Here is a 23,300-nt window from a genome sequence, read left to right on the forward strand (position 1 = left end):
GATGTGGGGAGCCTGATAATACTTTGTGCTATGTATTGACAGTTGGGAATCGTGCCTGTGTCAGACATCCTTCCCTACCTTATCTACTCCACTCCACCCCCACCACCTAGTAAACAAAAGTAACATTGCCCTTCTTTCCTAGAAAGATGTGTGCTTTGCGAGATTGTTAACACATCAGGAGCACGAAAGGCAATGCCAAAAAAAAACCCCACCACCCCATCAAAAATCCTTCCTTGGCGTCCAGTGTCTACACATTTTATAACCTTTCTAGCAGCTATTGGCCCATGCAACCAGACTGAGAACTGTCTGCGGCACTCCCTGCCCCTCACCCCAACCCCTGAGAAACACTACAAATGGTAATCCCTATACCTCTTTAACTGGATCGGGTTACAACAGAGCGTCAGCTCAGGTTTCTTTCTTCCCAGTCTCTGAGACTCAGACAATATCCTTTTCTGACTCCATTGACTCCTGTTTCAGGATCAAAGTTGTGATTTTTCTCCTTATTTTTTTGCGTTTTAAAAAAGGAAACAAAAACCTGTATATTGATCCGTTAGCGAGGAAATGAGGTGTATTAGTAACAAAAATGTTTCAGAGTAGATAAAACAGGACAAACAGGAGACAAGGAAATATATTAGCTCTTTAAAAAAATTACCAGCCTTCTGTGAAACTGTAACAGCTTGTGTGGTCTCTCAGTGTGAACACTACAGCATACATGGGAGTATGTTCTCTAAAATCAAGGGTACATTTTTTTCAGTGTTCAGTAGAAAAACTTAAGTGATATTCTTCCCTAGGTATGTACAATTAGTTCACCATGTCACAAAGGAGAATTGTGGGTGAACTGAGGGGGCAGGGTGGGTGGGTGCGGAATAAACCTTAGTTACATTTTTACATGTTTGTTTAAGCGAAGTGCTCATCAAAAGTGCAGGACTGGTAGCCCCTGCAAACTGAAGTGCTCTGTTTATTCACAGAACACTTACAGCACAGACAGATCCCCCACACCATCTGGCTAATATAGCTTAGCCCAGGGTTTCTCAAACTGGGGTGTGGACCTCTGGAGGTCTGCAAGGGTACTCCAGGGAGTCAGTGAGTCATATCTGAGGTCGCTGGCTGCACTGATCAACTTCTCCGTCTCCCTCCCAGTGGGGTGGAGTGGGGCCTTGGGTGAAGGGGCTGAGCGGGGGAGGCTTGGGGGGGAGCCAAAAATTTTTAAATCAAAATGGGGATCCTCGGGTTGCTAAAGTTTGAGAACCACTGGTCTGACTGGCCCACACAGGGGTGAGAGGGTAGTTTAGTTTCCATGCTCTCCTTCAGTCCTCTGCTGTGACTGCCCAATGAGTGCTCAACACTGTGGTGTATTTTGGGAGGCAACGCAATAGCCTTATTCACACTGGTAACTTTCAGTAACTGCCAAACAACTGCGTTGGATATGAGCTAGCCACTAGGAGAATAATAATAATAAAAGACTGACTGTATATCCCATGACCAGTACCCCCAACAATCCTGTCATTCCCATTGTAGTATTTGCTTTTTTACTCATTCCTCATAATACCCTTGTGATACTTCAGCCAAGTAAATAATGACTTGAGTCATACCATCCATTATTTTTCTTAGGCAGTATGAGCAAATTCCAGGCCTCCTGCAAAGTCTTTGGATTGGACCCCTGTAACCTTAAAAATATCTAGATCCAAAATGTAAAGCTGCCCCAACCCTGAGACTTTCTGGCTGCTGTCTGCTGCTTTCTGAACTGGCTCTGTGTGCATGTAGCTTTTTATGGCTTTTGTGAAATCTTTGAAGTGAGGAAGGTCAGAAAATCTTTCCATGTAAAAATTACAAGGAAATCACCCCTTTCAAAATACACCTGCTATCTTGATCCTGGATTGAGGATTGCCTTCATGATGCATGTAAAAGTTGTGTTGAAATAGCCACGTTTAGTTCCAGTAATAGGTTAAAGGAAGTATCTGGAGGTTCTCTAGTATCTGGGGGTATTTTGCTGTGGTGGGAGTGGAGAGTGCTGTTTCCGCTGCATGTGTCATGTTACATCAGGGTGCACTGAGCAATATCACATCAAGCGATGCTCTATCACTCGTTGACCCCAACCTAATGGGAAGCACACATCATATTGCTGATTTCTAGAAGCAGATTAGCATTTCTTCCCCTTCTCTTCAAAGAAGGAGCTTGCTGAATTGCTGTGGTTTGAATGCTTTTTATTGCCTAGCTGGCCATTCAGCAGATAGATGTATGCTAAAAAGTCTAATTGTATGTGTTTGTGTTGCTTCTTTCTTTCTGCAATTGCAAACTAACCTTGGAACCAGACTTTTTCTTTTTCTGCTTTCAGTGCTTGGATTTTTTTGTAACTTGCCAGGAAAGTTGGATTCTTCACATATTTGCATAACTTCTGTTAGCATGAAAATCCTGAAACCATTTGAAAAAAAATCTTCCTACTTTCCAAAATCTCTTGTTGGAAATTAATGTCAGTGTTCCCAACTCATAAGCATAAAAGCACTGCACTATTAATGTATTTTGTTAATAGTGTTTAATATGGACCGGCGTGGGTTAATAGTGTAAAGATACTTGAAAGATAAAGATACTTGAAAGTTGCATAATTCACTAATTTTAAAAATTAATGGCATTTTGCCATAGAGAATATTTGGGCAGAAACACCTTCTTATTAGTTGTTGTAGTTCCATGTAGCTACTGCTGTTTTTAATACTGAATTATCCAATAGCTTATGCCAATAAAGATAAGGTTGAAAAAGGTCCTTTCTTTACCTTAAAAAAAGTCATGTTTGTTATAGATTATTGGTTGGTCTGTTCATCAAAAGTGTCCTACTATCTATCTTGCTCCTATTTTTCCTGAGGCCTGTATAGTTACATATAGGCCTGTATGCTTCCCTCCTCGGTCATTGGAACATCTCTCTGCTGTGGGCAAATATGTTTAGGAAAAGTCTTCCCATTTATAGACTTTATCAATCAACATTTCTACCATCTTTGATCCTTCATCTTGGTAGGCTGCCCTTCTGATGTGGGCAGTCAGGATGTGAGGGAAAGAGAAAAAGATGTGGCGTGGTTTAAACAGGCCAGGGGAAGGAAACATATGCTTTGTACCCATGTTTGTGTCAAAGGCAGAATTTGGGTGGCTTGTTACTTGAGAACTGGCTGGGTTTATGAAAGGTGCAGCCTCTTGAATATGATCCTTCAACTCTTTGAGCTCAACTAGTGGGGAGTGTGCCTATTCCCCAAGTTCTATCAATTGCTTTATTGTAGCACCTGTTTTTAAGGGATGAGTGATTTTTTCATAGAGGGAATGTACGCTCTCAAAGCTTTTAGTCTTTAAAGTCTACAATATTAGGAAGACTATTACTCTTCCACGTAATTATCTCATCTGACCTACTGCTAAAAACGGCATGTGATTTTCATGGGTAAATAAAGGCTATAATTTTAACAATACTGGAAATCCAAAAGGCTATGGGTCAATCATGCACATGGAATTCTTTGATTAGCAACTGGCCTTCTCTCTGCAATAAATATGTGATACAGATGGTAGCATGTCTCTGATTTTTGACACCCCGTTTTTGTCTTGTCCGTCAAGTTGAATATCTTCACAGGAGCAAGGTTCTGCTTATTTCCTTTCATATGCTTATATGTGGTAGTACAGTAATGAATCCATGTGCTTCAGACAATGGATACAATTAATATATTATCCATGGACAGCTAGATTAGATTAGATCTGTCCAAAAATGGGGGGAGGGGTAAATACAGAATAATGTTTTTTTATCAATTTTTTTCTTCAAAATTTTCTTACTGTCTCTCTTTTAGCACCCTGGTCCTTCCATTTCACACATCTCTGCCACTAAAACTGAAAGAGAACTCTGTCGGTGATGGTGGAACGTGCTCCTCCGTACACCAGACAGGAAAGTCCATTCTCATTTATTAATGTGCAGTGCACCAAGACAGCACGTTGTGATACTGAATGCAATTTCAGAATGTTGGTTAAACCACACAGCAACATGGGTAGGTGTGCTGGGGCAAAGAGCATGCTGCGGTTCTGAAAGTGGGTAACTGCAGAGAGATTCGATTTTTAAAAAGAAACACAAGTTTTCACCATTTTTATGCATCTTCAAACTGGAGGTTGTGTCTGAGCCTTGAGCTGCACCCCAGGGTATGTTGGTTGTTCGCTACATTGGCCTTTGTTTTTCTCTAGTGCCAACTAGGTATGCACTATCTACCATGCAAATGGTTAGTGTACCTAACTTAGGTCTTTGGGTGATGGAATCAGTTGCACAACTGTGGAATATGTCCTGCTTGCTAGGTGAGAAGTTAGCCTGACCTTCATTTACTTAATGGTTCAAACCCAATCAGTGTATGAATTGTTTAAGTCCGTAAATCTGTTATGTTATTGCTGTTAATAACGGGTATTGTGTGGGCCATTCCAATATCCAGATAAAAGTCTGCTGATTAGATATTTTAAAGCGCAGAATTGACTTGGGGTCCTAAGTCCTATTTTCAAAGGTGACTTAAGTACTTAGGATCTGAAATCCCATTAACTTTCAATGAGACTTAGGCCCCTAAGTGCTTATATCACGTTTGGAAATGGGACTTGGGACCAGATTTTTAAAGGTACTTAGGTGTCTGTTACAGATGCAGATAAATGCCTAGTGGGATTTCCAACAGGATCTAACTCTGATTTCATTTTAGGTGCCTGAATACCTTTGAAATATGGCCAACAGACTCCTGAGTCACTAAGGCACTTTTGAAAATGTTACCCTATGTTCCTTTTTGCTCTGGCAAGTCCCCAGGTGTCTGTAAGTTTCCACAAATGCTTATTGGCATGTCTCTACAGAGTGTAAGTGCACAGCAAGCTGGGGCGTAAATCTACAGCGCTCTAGCCTGCTGCACATGTGGACCCTCCTATTGTGCACTAAAAATTCCAGAGTCTGCTTCAACCTAGCAGAGTCCACATGGCCAGTCAATGCATGGCAGGCCAGAGCGTTACAGATTTACATCTCAGCTTACCATGCACTAGCTCTCCACATAGACAAGCCCTGAGAAAAGTCTCCCATCAGCCCTGACATTCTGCTCTGCTAAGGAGGAGGGAAGAAGCTTTTACAATGCCAATTGAAGTAACTTATTTTCCATCAGGTTCTTTGGATCAGGGTAGGGGAAAGACACTGTTATTTCCAAGCAGACATAATGGCCATTTATATTAACAGCATCATGGTGTTCCATGGCATAATGGACCCTTTCTTCTTTAGCTGGTATGGGCTAGCTGCCAGAAATCTTCCCGCCCTCCTCCCCGCATTTGAGCTGTTTGATTTCTAACTGAAAAAGAAGCTGACATCACAGAGTTGCCCTCCTCCCCCAAATGCATAAAACACAGAAGTACATGGGGTAAGGAAGGGAAAGGAGAAGGGTAATTTCCTTGGGGGAGGGTCACTTCCTATTTGGATGAACTGGTTACAGAAGCAGTGGGGGAGATAGTGCTGCTGAAACTTTGACTTCCAGCAGCAACTGTTTTTCTTTGGGTGGGTCTCGGTGTCCTCAACTGTCTGATTACCTACCAGGAGGTGCCATTCTGCTACTCTGAGCATTTGACGATTCCTGGTTTTCCTCTTCCCTTTCTCGCTATTTGTGGGAAGCATTATGGCTCCCAAGAAGAGAGTCAGTAGGGCTGCTCAGGAATCTGAGGTCAGAACTTTGGCGGTTACTCCAGTTACAAAGTTATTGTTACAGCAGTCTAGACTTGCTGAGATGGGGGTTGGAATCAGAGGTACGGTGACAACTGATTATCCCTTCTTGGTCAGCCTCTCACAGCCTGAAAATGAGGAGGAGGTGATACTACAAACAATTCAAGCTTTGGAGCAGTGCATTGGACAGGTAACGTTGTCTAGCCAGTTTAGCTTAGTAAACAAGCACTTCGTTTAACTTGAAATTGAAGCCAGAGGATAGAAACGAGGGAGCAACTAAAAGGAGAGCATCATTTGATGACTCAGCAGGCTATGAGGGTTATTTTGGGGCATATCCAACAGGCCCAGCCCTATAGCACAAGTGACTGAGGAGACCTCCAGGTGTCATGGTCTTCAGGGACACTGCATTCCTGTTCTAGCTCAGGAACTCCTGGGCCAGCCTGCTTTCCCCTTTGGCAGCAGGATTGGAAGGGAGAGGACGTTTTAACTGTCAGTTTCCCTCTACTCATGTCTGAAAGCAGAAGTAAGATTCAGAAGCAACAGTGCAGTGCCTGGTAGAGCTTTAATTAAAGACAAGTTTTCATTTCACTCCAAACGTGAGAGTCTGAAATGAATCCTGAAAAGGATTTTTTTGAATCTGATGCTTACTGGGATTCTTAGCTTATATAAAAATCCAGGATCCCAAATTATTTATTACTCTGTTTTGAAGCAGTCCTACACTGAAAACTGTAAATGCAGATGGAAATGGGCAAAATGTATAGGACTGTAACTAAAAGAGCCCTATTGGAGCCTCTGTTGGAGGGACAGAAAGAGTAGAACAGATAGGGTATATACCTACAAACTTGTGCATTCCTGTCTGGTATTGCTGCCTGCAAAACCTTTTTCCCTTCAGAATTATCAGTCCTATTTTTTCCAGACTAGGATAGGGATAAACAAGAAGAGGAGAAGGAAAGTGGATGCTTGGACTCTAGGTTTCAGGAAGGTGGATGGCAAGTGTCATTGTTGTGTCCTGGAAAATTAAGGACACTTAATGGTTCTATGGGGTATTTGTCTACTGTTTGTGGTCAGACAAAAGCATTTTTAAATGTTTGTTCGGGCTTTCATGAAAAGGAATTGATGACTTTTTAAAGACTAAATCAAACTCTGAACAGCTGCCTGCAATGCCAATTACAAATATTCTTCCTGAAACTGGAGTGGACATTGATGATTTAAAAAAAAAAAAAAGTACGGAGTTATAAATCTAGTGGTCTCGGGAATTTGACCCCTCAAATTGAATCTCTGAAACAGTCACCCTATATAATGACAGGTTTCAGAGTAACAGCCGTGTTAGTCTGTATTCGCAAAAAGAAAAGGAGTACTTGTGGCACCTTAGAGACTAACCAATTTATTTGAGCATGAGCTTTCGTGAGCTACAGCTATAAGTCACCCTATAAGTGATCATAATGTGAGAAATTAAGTTAAATTTATCAGGTTATGATTTGGAACAAAGTTTGAACATTCAGATGTCTTGTGTTGTTTCTCAGGGTAATCATCACTGAATGCTCCTTTGTACTGGAAATCGTAAAATTGCTATTGGCGATGGAACTTTAATTTCCAGTGTTAGTTGTAACCTTCAGGTTGGCCATTTAAAACAATGAAGAGGTTAATCAATTACATGCACCTCCTGCTATAGGTGGCCCTTTCTAAAAATAGCCCAGAGGCTTTCTGAATGCATGTTTATCTTTATTTCAATGAGTATTGCAAATTTAGTCTTTCCTAGGAATACTGAAAAATCATTCTCATGCAAACATTTTATGTACGAATTTGAAACATGTTAAGAATGTATAGGTTGCTGATAGGAGCTGGTGAGAGTAGGACATGTTTTGATGTATGTCTTATTAGACTGGCATCAGTTCTATTCATTCTGTATGGACTATGAGATTAAAATAATAAAGCTAAAACACTGAAATACAAAGAAGACAGATGATAAACATTTGAAAGTGTTCAGTAAATGAGTAAAAAACCTTTGAAAAAGTACGTGTCAAACCCAATACAGTGTACATAATTTGACTGTTGACTGTGGATTTCTTACGGTTTTTCAACAAAATCCCTGCCCTTATGCCACTAGAATTGAGAAAATAGAATAAAAATTGAGTTTGGTCCATTGGAAAGAGGCAAGGATTAATACTTTCCTATCATTCTCGGAACATTGTGACCTTCATTGACATCTGTAAATCGGTAAGATTCTCCAGTGGAAGGTGCTATAGAATTACTTATCAATTGTATTTAGCACTTGTGTAGCAATCTACGGTTTCCAAAAACTGTTCAGACATTACTTATGAATAAACCCAGATAATTCAGAATGCTGTCATTTCAGCTTCAAATTATATAATTGTTCCTAATGTGGAATTTTGCAGACTGAGGACCCTACTGTTGTCTCCATATATCCTATTTTAAAATACATTGTGCAAGTAGATTCTTGTAAACAAGACAAGTAAGCATGTGTGTGGAACAAATCAGCTTCCGTCAATAAAATCCATTAACAACTTCACCTGAAGTAAAGGTTTAGGTTGTCATCCACGTAGGGCGACCTGGTATATTTTGGAGGGAACGGCTGGCAGATACCTTGAGAATGGTAACTCAGAAACATGTTGAGATATTTAAGAACTCAAACAGCCTTACTAAATGGCACAGGCATTGCAGATGGAAGTTCCTATATCATTAAATTGGTTCCTGGTTAAAGCGCCCCAACACCTTTGCTGAATTTTCTTTGTGTAAACAGCCTGGCTAACTAGAGTGGGCAATATCCAGTATTCACCCACCCATAATGGAAAGAGGTAAATGTTTGACTCACCCACCCATGGTGTTGTATTTTATTATAACCTTTTATATTTGAAATCAAATGGAGAAGGGGGAGAGTCCAGTATGAGTACAAATGTTTTCATGAGTCTTACTTAAATTTCACAGCAGACAGGATGTCACAGATCTAAATGGCTTGGAACCTGCCCACTTGAGAGACCCACCCTTTTCCCCATATCACTGTTCTGGAGTTGAGATCAGCAAAGGTGCTCTAGCTTGTCCCCCAGCTTAAGACGGAGGGTCATAGTAAAGAGTGTGTTCTATTTGAAAGCCCATTCGCTCTGGAACTCATCCCCCCACCCCTCCTGCTCCAAAATGGCCCACGTTTCTTGACCTTCTAGGGACACTGCAAAATCGTACATAATTGCTGAAGTTCTGGGGCTTTGTGTGGAATAGGAAGGGGCAGTATATTTTGCTGTGTATTTTCTTGTGGGTATGTTAACTTATGAGTGATATTCTAAGAGACTGTGCATTTAAGTTTTGTTGGGGCACCTAGAACTCATGTACAGGCATTTTATTTTTAATATATCTTCGATGTAAATGTATAAGTATACATAAAGTTCTCCAGAAGTGCTATATAATCCCAAGTACTAGTGCCTTGAGCTAGCACATGTGAACCAGGTCAAGGTGGCTAGAAAATGAAATTGACCAGTCTAGTTTCATTCTCCTATATGAGTGTAGTGCACCAGTTAGATATACTAGATGTCATAATTTTTTTGGTATTAATAATCTTAGGCAGTGATGCTTAGACATGAAGATGTGAGGAACCATATAATTATTAAAAAGGGTCCTGAAGTGCCACCAAATAGTTGTGCCAGGAAATCCTAACTTTACATGTTGATGTTTGCACTGTAATACTGAAGCTTTGTATCATTATGCCTGGTCAGGAAAATATGATTAAAGATGCAACTTAATAACTATGCTCTGATTATCTTGAGACTCATTGTGGCTTCTTGCTTCTCTTTTGCTTGCCACGCTCTCCCCCTCCCAGGGATGTTGGGAAGGAAAGGTACTTTTCTCCTCTCTGAAGGAAGGACTCAAGAAGCAGTGTCCATAATGATAATCCAGATGTCCGGCACTTTCCATGTGGCCTTGTGTGTCATGGAGTGTTCTTATGATCAACATTGCTCTTGTTCCACCTTAGAATAGGCAGAAGGGGAAGCACAAATCAGGCCTCCCTTACATGTACCACATTGATCTGATAGCTCCAGGTTGCGTATTACCATTCCTCAGGTGGTGATGGTGACATGGCTAAAGATTGGATTGGCAAATGTTGTTGTAACTGGATATATGCATTACTATTGAGCAAAATGAGCTGTTGCCGCTAAAGTGAGCCAGTTTTCTCTGCTGGCTATGAGAATAAGATACCAGGCTCAGGTCTTAAACCGCAAAAGCACATTGGCCGGGGCAGAGCATAGCGCAACAGCACCCAATAATTTTTGTTACAGAGAAGGTGCTTTTGTCGTTTTCTGCCTTAATAGGAGATAAAGGTTCTATTGTAAATATTCAGTGTGTACTGCAGCTATTTATATACTAAGCATATAACCCAGAAAAGAGATGCAGCCCTTGTAATTCTGATCAGCAAAGTCAAACAGTAATCCTCATTTCAGCTCTTTTAGCTTCTGCTAATGGTTTTCAAGAACAGCCTCATGATGAATATATTGCTGACACATACCATGGCTTTTTAAAGTAGGTGGATAAGATGGAGTTGCTCCCAGACACACATTATCCCCTACTCCCACCCCCACTCTCCCTCCGCAGCTCAAAAGCAAATCTTGTGGTCACTAAATTAAGGGACCAACACGGCAAAGTGGTTAAGCTGACATTGCTATTTAAATTTTGAAAAATAAATTGGATAAATTCTGGAATCAATTCTGCAAACATCTGTGTATCGTGAGAGTGGTCTTTGTTTTGCAAGTGATCCCCTGCCCACAGGGGCAATATTCTCATGGGAATAGACTATTTAACATGAGCTGGGAAAACTCAGTGTGGGCCAGATTCAGTTCTGACCTACAGAATGGGGTCAGTTACCTGTTTGGGGACAAGGAGGTTGGAAAACAGCTTGTTGAAAACTTCAGAAAAAAAGGTAGTGAAACATTTTTCCATGAACATTCTTTAGCTGAAACTTCAAATTTTTGAAAAATTTCAACCACTCTATAAACTGAAAAAACCCAGCAACAGTATTTGAAAAATTCTTTGTCAAAATTTCCAAAATATTTGTGCAGCCCTAGAAATTGATTTGGTGTGCATTGGCCATGCAAAAAAAAAAAAAAAAAAAAAAGAATTTCACTTATAAATGGTGGGGAAGCAAATGGGGCTTTGCAATAAATGTGTTCGTATAAGATTAAGAAGCAGAAAAGGTGTAATAGGAAAGCAGGGGGATAATTAAGCTTGGAAGCATTGCTTTATTTTGTACACTCTCGGTGCTTTTCCTCTTAACACACAGTATGGTCTGTTGGTTTGTACACTGAGAACACTTTGCATGTCTGCTGAATTCTGCATCAGTGTAAGTTACGCTGCCTCATTGATTACTATACAGTTCCTTGTGTCTATTTTCAACGCTGAATTTTGCTCAGAGATTTCCATGGGAGTGGCACATACCTACCCATTTGAATTTGACCCTGCTTGTCTGTGCTGACTTTTTTTCATATAAATGCTCTCGATAAAGATGTTGTTTCCTTGCTCACTATTTATTGTTTTCCTTCGCTTGAAACGGGAACTGCAAATACTGAAATGTATTAAAGGCGGTCTGCTTTCACTGTATCTTCTCTTAGTAGCTGTGGATTTAATTCTTAGGTCTGTGGCCTTGTATGAGTCATTTAATCGGTCTGTGCCTCAGTTTACCCATTGATAATAGGGAGTATTTGGAAGTTTAATAAACATTTGTAGGGCAGTTTGAGAGCCTCCGATGAAAGATGCTCCATATAAGTGCAAGATATTCTTATTGTTTAAAGACTAGTCTGACTGAGAAAAGCATCTGAATGTTGGAAAAGTTTCTATCTGGATGCAAAGTTCATAGCTTGAGCCTTTTTATTTGCCTAACTATAAAACAATCTTTGCTCCGGAAGGAGTCCGTAGAGCTATTCCTTTTAGAGAATTGCACTATGTATAGCTGTATGTAGATAAGCACAGTTCAATTCCCTAGAAGAAAGAAAATAGCTCAATATTTCCCTCTATCCTCCTGAAGAAAGAGAGGACATTTTGATTCTTGGTTTCAGTTGTGTTTTTAATTTACTAAGTATAGTTCCTTACGTCTACAGACTCTCAGATGTATAATCACATTACCTTAGCCGTCACAAAAGAGAAAAACCACCTATTTTGGGTCATGGCTTTTTCCGTTTTAGAAGCACATCAGCAATTAGTGACTGATATTTCTACAACACCACTTTAGTTCCATAAGAGCCAATGAAGGGCATGTCTGGGAGTGAGAAAGGGACTTAATTCATGAATGAAGAACCGTAGCAGTTATCCATGCATGAGAGGGAGGGGATCATGGCTGGGCTTACTCACTGAGCTTTTAGACTAATAAAAGGCTGTATTAATGAATTACAGTGAATGATCATGGCTAATATGCAGGTCCTTTGCTTTTTGCATGTAGTGCTGAGTGACTTATCCAATATAGGTCTAATAGCCACATATTTATATGCTATACACAGAGAACTGCCTGGTCTCCTATCAGTTAGTCAATTGCAAGGGTGTCTGAATGAGAGTTATGTTTACGTTATTCAGACAGGCAATTTATTTTAATTTCAGCGTTAAGCTTGCTTTATCTAGTACACAGGACCACACTAATTCTGCTTCAGTATTGTTTAAGTTGCAGAGAATCCTTCTCAGCTTTCCTGTTTGTTTTTTGCTGTTCTGTGTGTGTATTCAAGGGTGCCGTATATTTTCATTAAACACAGCGAAAAGCAAGTCCAGGTGAATATTAAGATGGAGAAAATGATTAGAAAACATTGACTGATTTTAGATAGAAATGATAGTTTTTGATCTTTTCAGCCAAAAAAGTTTTCTTGGCTGGTGGAATCTGCAAAAGCAGCTGGACTCCATGTCTTCCTTATTAAAGGAATAGGTTTAGGGAGTGCCAGAGATGGAGAGAATGCTTTTAGAGGTAGATAAATTTGGCCAGATTTTCAGCTGGTGTTAATTGACTTCTCTGCAAAGGAACTAGGCCAATTTCAGTGTTGCCAACTCTTGAGATTTTAATATAGAGTCTCATGATATTTGGTGGATATCTTTTTTAATCCCCAGTTCTTGGAGTCATGGGTTAGTTTCTGAGTGTAGAAAAGGCAATATATGACTAGTTGGAGCAAGTTGATACTGTATGTCTTTTTCCACACAGTGACAATCTCCATTTGTTGGTAGTAGTTTTCTTCTATTCTAATACAAAATTGCAAGGCTTTGTGTGGCCAGTGAAGCCGGACAGCAGGCAGGGGCCAAAGTGGCTATCCATGTGAGAAATGCAGTGACTCTAGGCCACTGTTAATTAACCTAGAATCTAGCAACATGTCTTAGCGTCTGTGTGATTAGTTACATTATCATTCAGAAGTTCAATTGAAGCGAGACATGAGACACAGAGCAGACGTAGCTGGGTAAAATAAACACATGACTTGAGTCAGCCTTCATAATTTGGTGCAACATCACATAAATAAATGCAATAACTTGTTTAGCATAGTTAAGCAGTTTGCTACTCAAAAGCACCCTATTTGCATGACATCCCATTTGAGCAGCAGTTAAGCTATGGTAAATTAGTTGTGTGTTTTCAGAGCCAGGCATGTTTCAAAGAAAAGAAAAAAAATATTTCTCCCCCTCAAAAATATGCAAGCTTGTAAACTAAAATTCCACGTTTAATTTCCATAGCAACATATAAAAACACAGAGTCTGCACTGAAATTATTTTGTTTTCCATATTATTGCTGTCATGTTAGTGGAGTCTTGATATATGCATGATAACTTTAACCCTCTGTAATTACTCTTAATTTTGCACTGTTGTTGTCCTAGTATTTACTGCATTGCTATATCTACAACATGTTGGTATACATCTGGGTTGTAATCTTCTATATTTAGAAGAGATATACCTGGTATCCTAGCCGTATTTCATTCCAGGTAACTGATTTCTGTCTTCCTAAATTTTTTTTTTCAAGGTTTTAGTTGTATAAGGCATGCATTTTGGTGTGGGGGTGTAGAGAACGCAGTATATAAAGGGTATATGACTTTGTTTTACAGTGCTTTGGGATCCTTTGAAAATTAAAAATCTATGTGTGCATGAACTGTCATATACTGATGTGTGTGTGCAGGTTGATATGCATGTGGTTACATATTGTAGGCTGGGGTAGTCAATAGGCGGGCCAAATCCAGACTGCCAGATGCTTTTGGACGGACCCCCAAATCTTTTTATTTACTTATCCTTGGTGTTATTTTTTTATTATTTTCTATGGAGTTTGGACCTTGACTATATCTTTGCCCAAGAAATGTGGATCTTGATCAAAAATAATTACCTATCCCTGTTGTAGGCCCACAGATGAGCGGTGTCAGATGTCAGGGCCTTGCAGGTTGAATTCCCATTGAAGGAGAAATCAGTGATGCAGAGTTTAGATATAATCTTAATGCAGCTTCTTTTATTTATACATATATACCAGTTCCAAAGCAGAGGTGCTCACAGACAACTTATAGATAATTCTCTCTTTCAGGAATCTCAGCCCAACCACCAATTCCTACTTCCCAGGGAGCAACTCTGCCTCAAGAAGTTAGTGAGATATTAAGGCAGAGAGAGAACTCCCTTGCTTCTTGCCATAGCTCCCCTACGCAAGATACTGCATCAATAAATAAATAAATAAAATTTGCTTGCAAGAAAAAGAGCTTGGGAGACTGGTAGCACCACCTGGTGATTCCTGCCCATAACAATATATAGTCGCATGTCGCTGATTTTTGTGCATTTGAGTCTTTCACTTTCATTGAGTTAAGTCAGCTGGAGTCCTAAGAAGCACTTATTTATAACAGCTCAGTTCTGGAAACTTCACTTGAAGGTTCTGATAGGTTGTGAAATAATGACATTGTGATGTTTTTTCAATAGCTGTTTTATAGTAAAATTAAGTAATATTGAAGATCAGTCTTGTAAGTAACTGATTCTTACAGTTTGTCTTGGTTTGTTTGTTTCTATTTTAGATTGTGAGTTCCCCGCGACTACCTTGATACAAGTGTCTTCTGCACTGTTGAGCACATTGCTGGTGATGAAAAAATAATAAGTAACACGTATTTAAACATCATGGTTGTAGGTTAAACATTGTGGTTCTCTTGTAGAATCTTCGGGCTTAGAGCTCTGCCAGCCTGTTAATGTCTTGTGTGCTTACTGTATTAGACGTAGTAGCCCAAAGTGAGTGCTGAAGTTTTCAGTTTGTTCGTAGTAGTAGTTTTTAATGTTTTCTTGCATAAGGCAACATTTCCTAGGATGTAGTCTCTTCTTCATATTTACATTTTGGTTCATGCGTGGTTTCCTTTCAGCTCCCCATTCCCACCCACAGAAAACATCTTTGGTCTCTGTAATCCTGAGAAATTTCAGGGACCCCCCCCCATTTATTTTAAAAATTATTTCTGAGAAAATTAGAAAGAGGATGGAGATCTAACCCATTAATGTTTTGGCAAATTCTTTTCTTCCTTTAGATTAGTTGGGACTTTTGTCTTTGACAGAATTGACAAAGGCGGGGAGTTATTCATCTTGCATAACTAACCTATAAATTAATTTTCAGTAGCACAGTTGCTGTGTAGGATGTCAAGTTTTCAGCATGCTGTGTGTGTATATAAAATTGTTTTTTGTAGAGACCCATCTTTTAGTGGTTGATTTATGATAGGTCCCTACTGTGCTTGACCACGCAAAAAAAAAAAAAAAGAAAGCCTAAGTGCAATGGGTTGATAAGATGGAGACTTGAGTGAGAGTTGCATAACGCATAATTAATTGAAGTCCAAGTCACTATCGACATTGCATTAGTAGCTTCACTTTGAGGTAGCTTCTGCTGTGACATATTCCACTGAGATGAGTATGTATCTCTAGAGTGAAGTTTAAAAATGAAACAAACTTATTTCTGTCCTTTACTCCTGTAAAAGCATATTGATTTTTGATAGACTCACATTAAATAGGTGTTAGGGTATGATACAGTGAAGTGAAAACTGAACCCATGTTTAAGGTCTCTTTAATGGTGGCCTAAATCTCCAAAAATGGTAAATGATTGAGTGCCTCCATTTTTGGGTGTCCAACTTGACTTCTTAAGGAGGCCTGATTTTTCAGAGGGAAGGTGCTCAGCACTTCTGCAAATCAGGCCCCTTTAAGATATCTCAAGTTCAGCACTCAAAAGTTGAGCCACAAGACTTACCTGACGATCAGTAAAACAAAAATAATTATTTTTTTTCCATATTCTGAGTGTGTGGTCACTGTAGATGGAGCTGGTGAAGTGATACTGAAATGCATTTTGTGCCCAATGATCTCAAACCGCAAACAAAAAATAGCCATGTTCTTCTGTGCTTTGTGTTCAGGATTGGTGAGTTCTTTTCTCTCAGTGCAGGATGTGTCCAATGGAAATATCACTTACAAAACCATGTATGATTAAAAATATATATTAGGGTATGTCTACACTTACCTCTGGAGCGATCGATCCAGTGTGGGTCGATTTATTGAGTCTAGTGAAGACATGATAAACTGATCGCTGAGCACTCTCCCATCGACTCCGGTACGCCACCGGAGCGAGAAGCATAGGCGGAGTCAACGGGGGAGCATCAGCAGTTGACCTACCGCAGTGAAGACAGTGCTGTATGTAGCTCTAAGTATGTCGCCTTCAGCTACGCTATTTTCGTAGCTGAAGTTGCATAATTTAGACCGACTTAGCTCCGTGCCCCTCCCATCTCCCCCCCCCCCGCGAGTGTAGACCAGGCCTTAGTCTTGGTGGCGAAACCTACAATGCCCAACAACACGTCCACACCACATTTCCTCTCTATTATATTTAATGTTGGTTTTGTGTTATTGAGGTTGCAACATGCAATCTTTTTGGTGCCCTGCAGCATGTGATTATCACAGTATGATTTGTGCTCCAGTTATGCTCACATTTTTCTTTCTCTGCAATTTTTGCAGACGCATTATCGCAGGAGAAGTTGTCCTTGGAGTATGATGCTTTAAAGGGGTTTTGAGCTGGTTTTTGTGTTTTTCTGCTGAATGAGAATGGAGGATTGAAATGACAGTAGATACTAAGAGTTTTTGCAACAGATATTTGCAGCTTTGAAGGCTCCCAATCTCTCACCTTTCTGCTTGCTACAGTCAGGACAAATAACCTAAACTACTTGGCCAGTTGGTTTTTATAACAGACATAAAAGATCACTCTTTTCTTTGTTTAGCAGGATATGCTAATATTCATAAGTATACAAAGAGCTTTGACTCCTCTCATTGAGCTGGCATGGAAATGTTGCTTTGAAAATACAATCCAGAGGAAGTCACGCAGTTGGTATAAATTTGGCTCCATGTTGTTTAGTAGGAAGATACCATGTTGCATAATGTCTGTTTGTTTTTTTTAATTCTTCCATTGTTTTAAAACTTGCTGTCCCACATACCAGTCATCTCTTGTCAATGTAAGGGCTTTTGACAAAGATCCTCCATAGAAGAAGGATTAGTGTAACAGGATCCAAAAGGTCACAGACATAAGAGCTTGTCACACCCTGGTGTGGGAGGATACTTGTTTTCACTCCGCTGTCTTGGAGCTAATTTATTTGGTTTATCTGGCATGAGAATAAGAGGGGGAGAGAACTGAATAGCCTTTAATGTGAATAGATTTTGTATGTAGGACATATGTTTATAGCAGTGCCAACTTCAAATATTCAAAAATCATGAGTCAAACAACCCCCCCAAAATCATCAGATTGGCTTAAAAATAACGAGAATTTAGTAAATTCCTTTTATTATTTATAATTCCTTTTATGATTGGTTTCCTTTTATTTGCCTTCTGGGTTTTGAGTCTTCTGGGTGCACATTTTCAGACTTTTCTCTGCAACCACAAAGGCTTGGACCTTACTTTTTAAAAATCAAGCTGAGTTTCCCATGTGAGTTCTTGTCTTTTGAAGTTTGGTCTTTAAGTGGAACATCACACCTGTTGCGAGAGCTGGCATCACTGTGTATGTAGCCTGTTTAGGAAGATACTTACAAGAGATTATGATGATACACATGGGAAAGGAAATAAGTGAATCTTTAGAGTTAATATCAGTATTTTTTTAATTCCTGTGAAGTCTTATTGGAACCTGTATAAACTGAGTAAAGTAGTTTTGGGTCATCACTGACCACCTCGTTTTTGTCAAAACTGCTGGCTCTGTTGAGCTGGAGAGTTCAAGTTTTACATTGACAGAAGTCCTTTTTATGCAAAATCTGTGAAGCAAAAAGCCAAAGGGCTTGAAAAAATTTGGTTAACTCTCAATGTTGGATATTTGGATATGCCAGAGAGGACGCTAATGGGTCACCCTTTTGATGAACTGTATGGGCCAGTCCGATCTCCTTAAAATGGCAATTCTAGGAATTGCTGACAATTTCCTGGTGCATATAGTGTGTAGTCCTTCAATAATGAGGTTTGGTTTGGGGGGTTTTTGTTTTGCATTTTCCATTGCAAGGTATGAAGGACAGATATAATATACAGAACTTTGGTATAACCAGGTGCTGTTCTCCTGGACATAGAATATGTCCTCCAGCTCTTAGATAAATGAATACATAAAAAGGGGAAAGTATAGGAAGATGGCAATCATAAATAGGGGCTTATCTGGGATTCAGATGACTATGAGTCTCAGAGGTCGGGTTGAGCTTCCTTTGATCAGAGAAAGTACGTAATTTGCTGGTGAGTGTATGTTACAGGGCCTTCTCTATGCCCAATCTGCAGAGGATATGAGCCTTACAGCCACAGCTAGAAAGCATTGGCTTGTTAGCTCGAGGCCATTTCACCACAGGCTAGTGGAAACCCTTTATACACCTCATATGCTATGGAACTGATTATCTCCATTAGTAAGGAATTCTTATTTTATTCTTCTTTTAATTCTATTGTTGTTTTAATAATAGCATTTATTAGTTTATTATTAACAGCAATAACAAAAATTCTTATCGTGCCTGATCTGTGCTAGGTGCTTTACACCAAATAAAAAATGGCCTTTCCCCAAAGACCTCACAAATGAAGGCTCGACAAGCAAAGACTTGTACCATGTGGCTCTCTTGTGCCCATAATGTATCCTCATCCTGGATGTGAACATTGTACCAGTAAGTAGGCACACAGGCATCATGTTGATGGTGACCTTATACAAATCCAGATAGGGATATGGATATATGTAAATGTCAGTTGTTTTCAAAATCCAGACAAATAATGCTCTCTTCTCAGGGGATGTAATGGCTAATGTCTTGCTGTACATTGAGTTCCACCCCACGCTAAAAATTTGGAGCATTTTGGTTTTCAAGTACTTTGAAGTATGAATTCTACCCCCACGCTAAAAATTTGGAGCATTTTGGTTTTCAAGTACTTCAAAGTTTTACAAATTTTTAGCATGGGGTGGAATTCAGTTCAAGTAAATAATACTACTAGGTGTCTCCCAAAACAGGACTGTAATTTGGCCAGTGCAGGGGAGGGTGAGAGAGCAGCAGTTAAATGGGTTTCTTTCTCCAAGTCATGCCGGCTAATGAAATTCTGCCCCTGCAGGGGTTGTGAGATTTCCTCTGGATATTTCTCAACACTCTACGCGCTTTTGTATTTTCAGTTGTAGCAATGTCAAAGCCATACCTTGGTGTCAATGTTTTCCTCCATGTGCTGTTATCCTGAGCTACAGCGCTGTACATGTCTCAATATTTGTTGCAACCACAGGCTAGCTACAGTTGTCAAACTGCTTAATAAGTATCAGCAATGTCCATAGTAAGGCACTCGGGCCAAATTCAGTAAGCGGGTAGATACTGAAATCTAGCTATTCTAAAAGCATTGCTGGCTCTGTGTCCACCTTTCCAGCAGTTGGCGTTGGGCCTGAGGAAAAGAGTTGAAATGCAGAATGAGATTCAAGTCTGCCCAGCGTTGGGGTTGGTGAGCCTTGGTGTCCTAGTTCAACTCATTACATCTCTGGGCACAATTCATCAAGTTTTGGGGAACTGGATCTGGACTTTCAGTTGCATCATTACCTCTACGCAATAAAATTAAATTAGGAGCAATATACAGATAATAGAGAATGAATTAAGTTGGTCTACTCTATTCATCCACTCATGTGACTGGATCTCTTACCATTTCCTGGGTTTTTTGGCTTTGAAATAGTGTGCTGAAGAGAATGCATCTAGCAGTTAACATTATTTATTTACCATGTTGTTTAATCTTCCCCCCTTTTCAGCACTTACAGAATCCTGCAAACTTCCATAATGCAGCTACAGAGCTCCTGGACTGGTGTGGAGACCCGAGAGCTTTCCAGAGACCTTTTGAGCAGAGTCTGATGGGCTGTTTGACGGTACGTCAACTCTTTCTGTGATAGCATTTCTTCCTCTCTGAGTGCTGTCTGTCAAAGACTGGTAACTGAGTCTGCAGTTAGTCACTGCTTTTGTACAGCACATGACTCCTTAATCCCCACATACTAATATCTATTTATTTCATAGCAATCAGGGTGACTAATGTTACTTAACATGCAATATAAGAAGATAATAGGAAATTAATCATTTGGAGGGGGAAATCTTATATAGCTATACTGCATCTCTCTATATACACTAACTGAGCCACTAATGAGGGGAGCCATCGAAATTTCAGACAAATCTCCCCTATTGCTTATTTTTGAAGAAGTGGGTGGAAGGACACGCTTCTGAGGTAACCAGGGCTAGTCCGTCAGCTGATGAGCACTCTAGAGAAATCCATTTCATTTGGCTTAGCCTGTTTCATATGCTGAAGTGGGTCAAATCCTGCCTTACTATTTGTGAGAGTGCTTTTGACTTTAATGGGACTGCCTGTGTGAGTCAAATGAGCGGTGATTGGTCCAAGAGCAATGATCAAATGCAGAATGTACATTTCAGGGACTACAACAGCAGCAATTTTTGTTCTGAACAGTGCCGCTTGCCTGGCAGATTTAGAATCCAGCCCAGAAATATTCACAAAATCAAGTAAACACTATGTGGTGGGGGTACTCAAAAGCTTTCTCGCTATTTTCATAACATTATATAATAAAGATAAATTAAAACAAAAGCCTACAAAATAGCAAGACAAACAAATAGATCACCTAGATAGCTTATGCCATTCTTCAGCATAAGTGTTGACAGATGCTTGTTATCCAGGCAAAAATACACGAATTGGTTTCATACAGTTTGTAAAGAGCATACATATAGCAGTTACTAAGAGCCAGATTCAGCTGTAATACTCCAAACGTTAAGGAATGGCTCCATCTTAATGTGTTGAAGTGTATAGCATCTCTCAGAACTCTGTCAAGGTATGGAATGAATCTAGTGATCTATAAGAAATTGCATATCATCCTTCCAAGCAGGAAATATTTTTTGAGAGAATTATAAATGTTATTGGACTCCATAGACTTCTGATGATGTTTAAACTGTAAGTTGTCTTCAGAAAATTCCCTGACTTATCAAAATACACACATGATGTAATGTGGCCATAGTTATACTGTCCCTATAAATTTATGTTGTATCTGGCTATTGATAAACACTGTGTCTGAGTTTGGTGCTTGTGAAAAGGAGACAAATGAAAGACTGGCGCATTATGAACTCATGTAGACTCCTGTGTCTGTGGGTTAACTTTGCCCACCTGACCTCATGGCTGAAGACAGCTCAATAAGAGAGCAAGAAAGAAAAGGAACGCCAAGCTCACCCTGCTCTATTTCATTTGATTGATTCAACTCTGTGCAAGTGACAGAGAATCGCCCATTTAGACCCCAAGATACCACTCATGACCAGTTGCCTATTTTTCCCCCATCGGAATGATTTATTGTTATTTATTCATTTGTGTATTTTTTATTATTTGTATTGTCGTGCCACCTAAGAGCCCTAGCCATGGACCAAGACCCTACTGTGCTAGGTGCTGTACAAGCACAAAATAAAAAGATGCTCCCTGCCCCAAAAAACTTACAATGTAAACAAAGCCACACATATATAATATTATATCTGAAGCCCCCAAAGGCTTCAGTTGGGATTAGGGCCTCCCTCTTCGAGTGTTGGATATGTGTATTTCACTGTGGGCATGCATGCACTCCATGTGCCAGAGATTTCTTGCAAGTAGTTCCATTGGTCCGTGCCTATGCCCCTGCTCTCCATGTGTTCGTCACATAAAAGAGGGGGTGGACCCTCCGCCTCTCCAGTTCCTTTTTACCCCCTCCTGGCCTAAGTCAAAATCCTCCAGTGTCTGGAGCTTCTCCTTTCTCTTCGTCCTGTAAATATTCAAATTCTGTATTGGTCTTAGTTTTGTTGTTGTTAGTGTTTTGGTAATCCCTACATTAGTGTGTGTTAGAATTCCCACCCCAGGAACCCTCCTGGCTTCCCAGCAAGGGATTGATCCTGGGATTATGCCCTGGCTACTGAGCTTCAAAAACTTCATCTCCTGCCCCTGCTCCTTTTTGGCCTGGATGGCCACCAGCTCTGCCTCTACTGCCTCAGAGAAGCTCGTATCGCCACTAAGTGCAGCATGTGCTGCTTTCCCCCACCAGAACACAGCAAACATGAGAGCTTTGGTTTCAAAAGTGGAGCATGCAACAAGGTTCCAGTCGACCCAAGCCCGGGAGATCCCCTGTGCATTGGCCAGAGTTGGCAAGGATAGGAGTGCAGAGGGAAGGAACTTTTGACTGGGCCATCTCATTAGAAGAAGGGGCACTCTCACAGACTCCCTCCTGTAGGAGGAGAGATTCCTCCACAGCCCCATCTAAGTGGGGTGAGCTCTCACACCCAAGCCATAAGGACTTAGGCACTCCTAAGCCGCATGATTGTGTTCAAAAGATTCCAGGGAGCAAGTCTCCTTCGGTAATGGTCTCTGCATCTACCTCGACACCAGTTGCTGTACCACCTAAATAAAACACTGGGACCTGAAGGACTGGGAACCATCGGTACCACTGAAAACTGTGATGTTGGTGACTCATTCACTGGTGGTACCATCACGTTCCTGCAAGGGGCCTCTGTCTATACCTACTCTAGTGGTATGTGAAGTGACAAGACACAACCTTTCCAGATGATACCTTTGTCCTCCGGGTCCCACAATCTCCCTTGTTATTGGGAGCAGTCCACACCAGGGAGATACAAATGCCTGTGGAAGTGCAGGACTCTGGGAGAAGTCTGACCCTTGTGCTGTGCACTAGCAGCAGTTTCCTCTCCATGGATCTGTCAGCACCACTGAGGAACCAGGATCTGACCTTTACATCTTTGGGAGAGACAGATGTACCAGTGGAACCAACTTCTCCTCCACTCAGTGAATTCAGCCCAGACGGGATCAAGACTTTCCTGGAACCACCCTCAACCACAGAGACAGGAACTTACTAATCTGGACAGGTGGTCCCATCACAACTTACCTTCGACTCCTCATACCGGCCTTATTGGTGCCCATGGCATCTTTACACACATTACCTAGAATCCATCTGTTCCTACAGGAAATCTTACTACCCTTCTGCTCCAAGGGGACAGTCTGAATCCCCTGAGCCCATGGAAGAAGGGGAAGATGAGCTGGATCCACTGGTAATACTGGTTCTGAAACGGGTTCCATCATTGTTGCTAGATGAGGTGGTTGCGCCAGCGTCTTCTTTTCCCCTGGATAATCATTGACAGTTTCA

At 40.5% G+C, this 23,300-nt stretch overlaps 1 protein-coding gene across 1 annotated transcript in view; it reads left to right on the forward strand.

Annotated features, from left to right (window-relative positions):
• The window catches only part of ZMIZ1 (zinc finger MIZ-type containing 1), a 472,323-nt gene that overhangs the window by 269,312 nt on the left and 179,711 nt on the right, over positions 1–23,300 (forward strand). The window contains 1 exon segment of the mRNA XM_073353233.1: positions 19,890–20,003. Within this exon segment, the coding sequence (XP_073209334.1) occupies positions 19,890–20,003 (114 nt within the window).

This window comes from Lepidochelys kempii, chromosome 7, assembly GCF_965140265.1.
Source record: "Lepidochelys kempii isolate rLepKem1 chromosome 7, rLepKem1.hap2, whole genome shotgun sequence".
Lineage (NCBI taxonomy): Eukaryota > Metazoa > Chordata > Testudines > Cheloniidae > Lepidochelys > Lepidochelys kempii.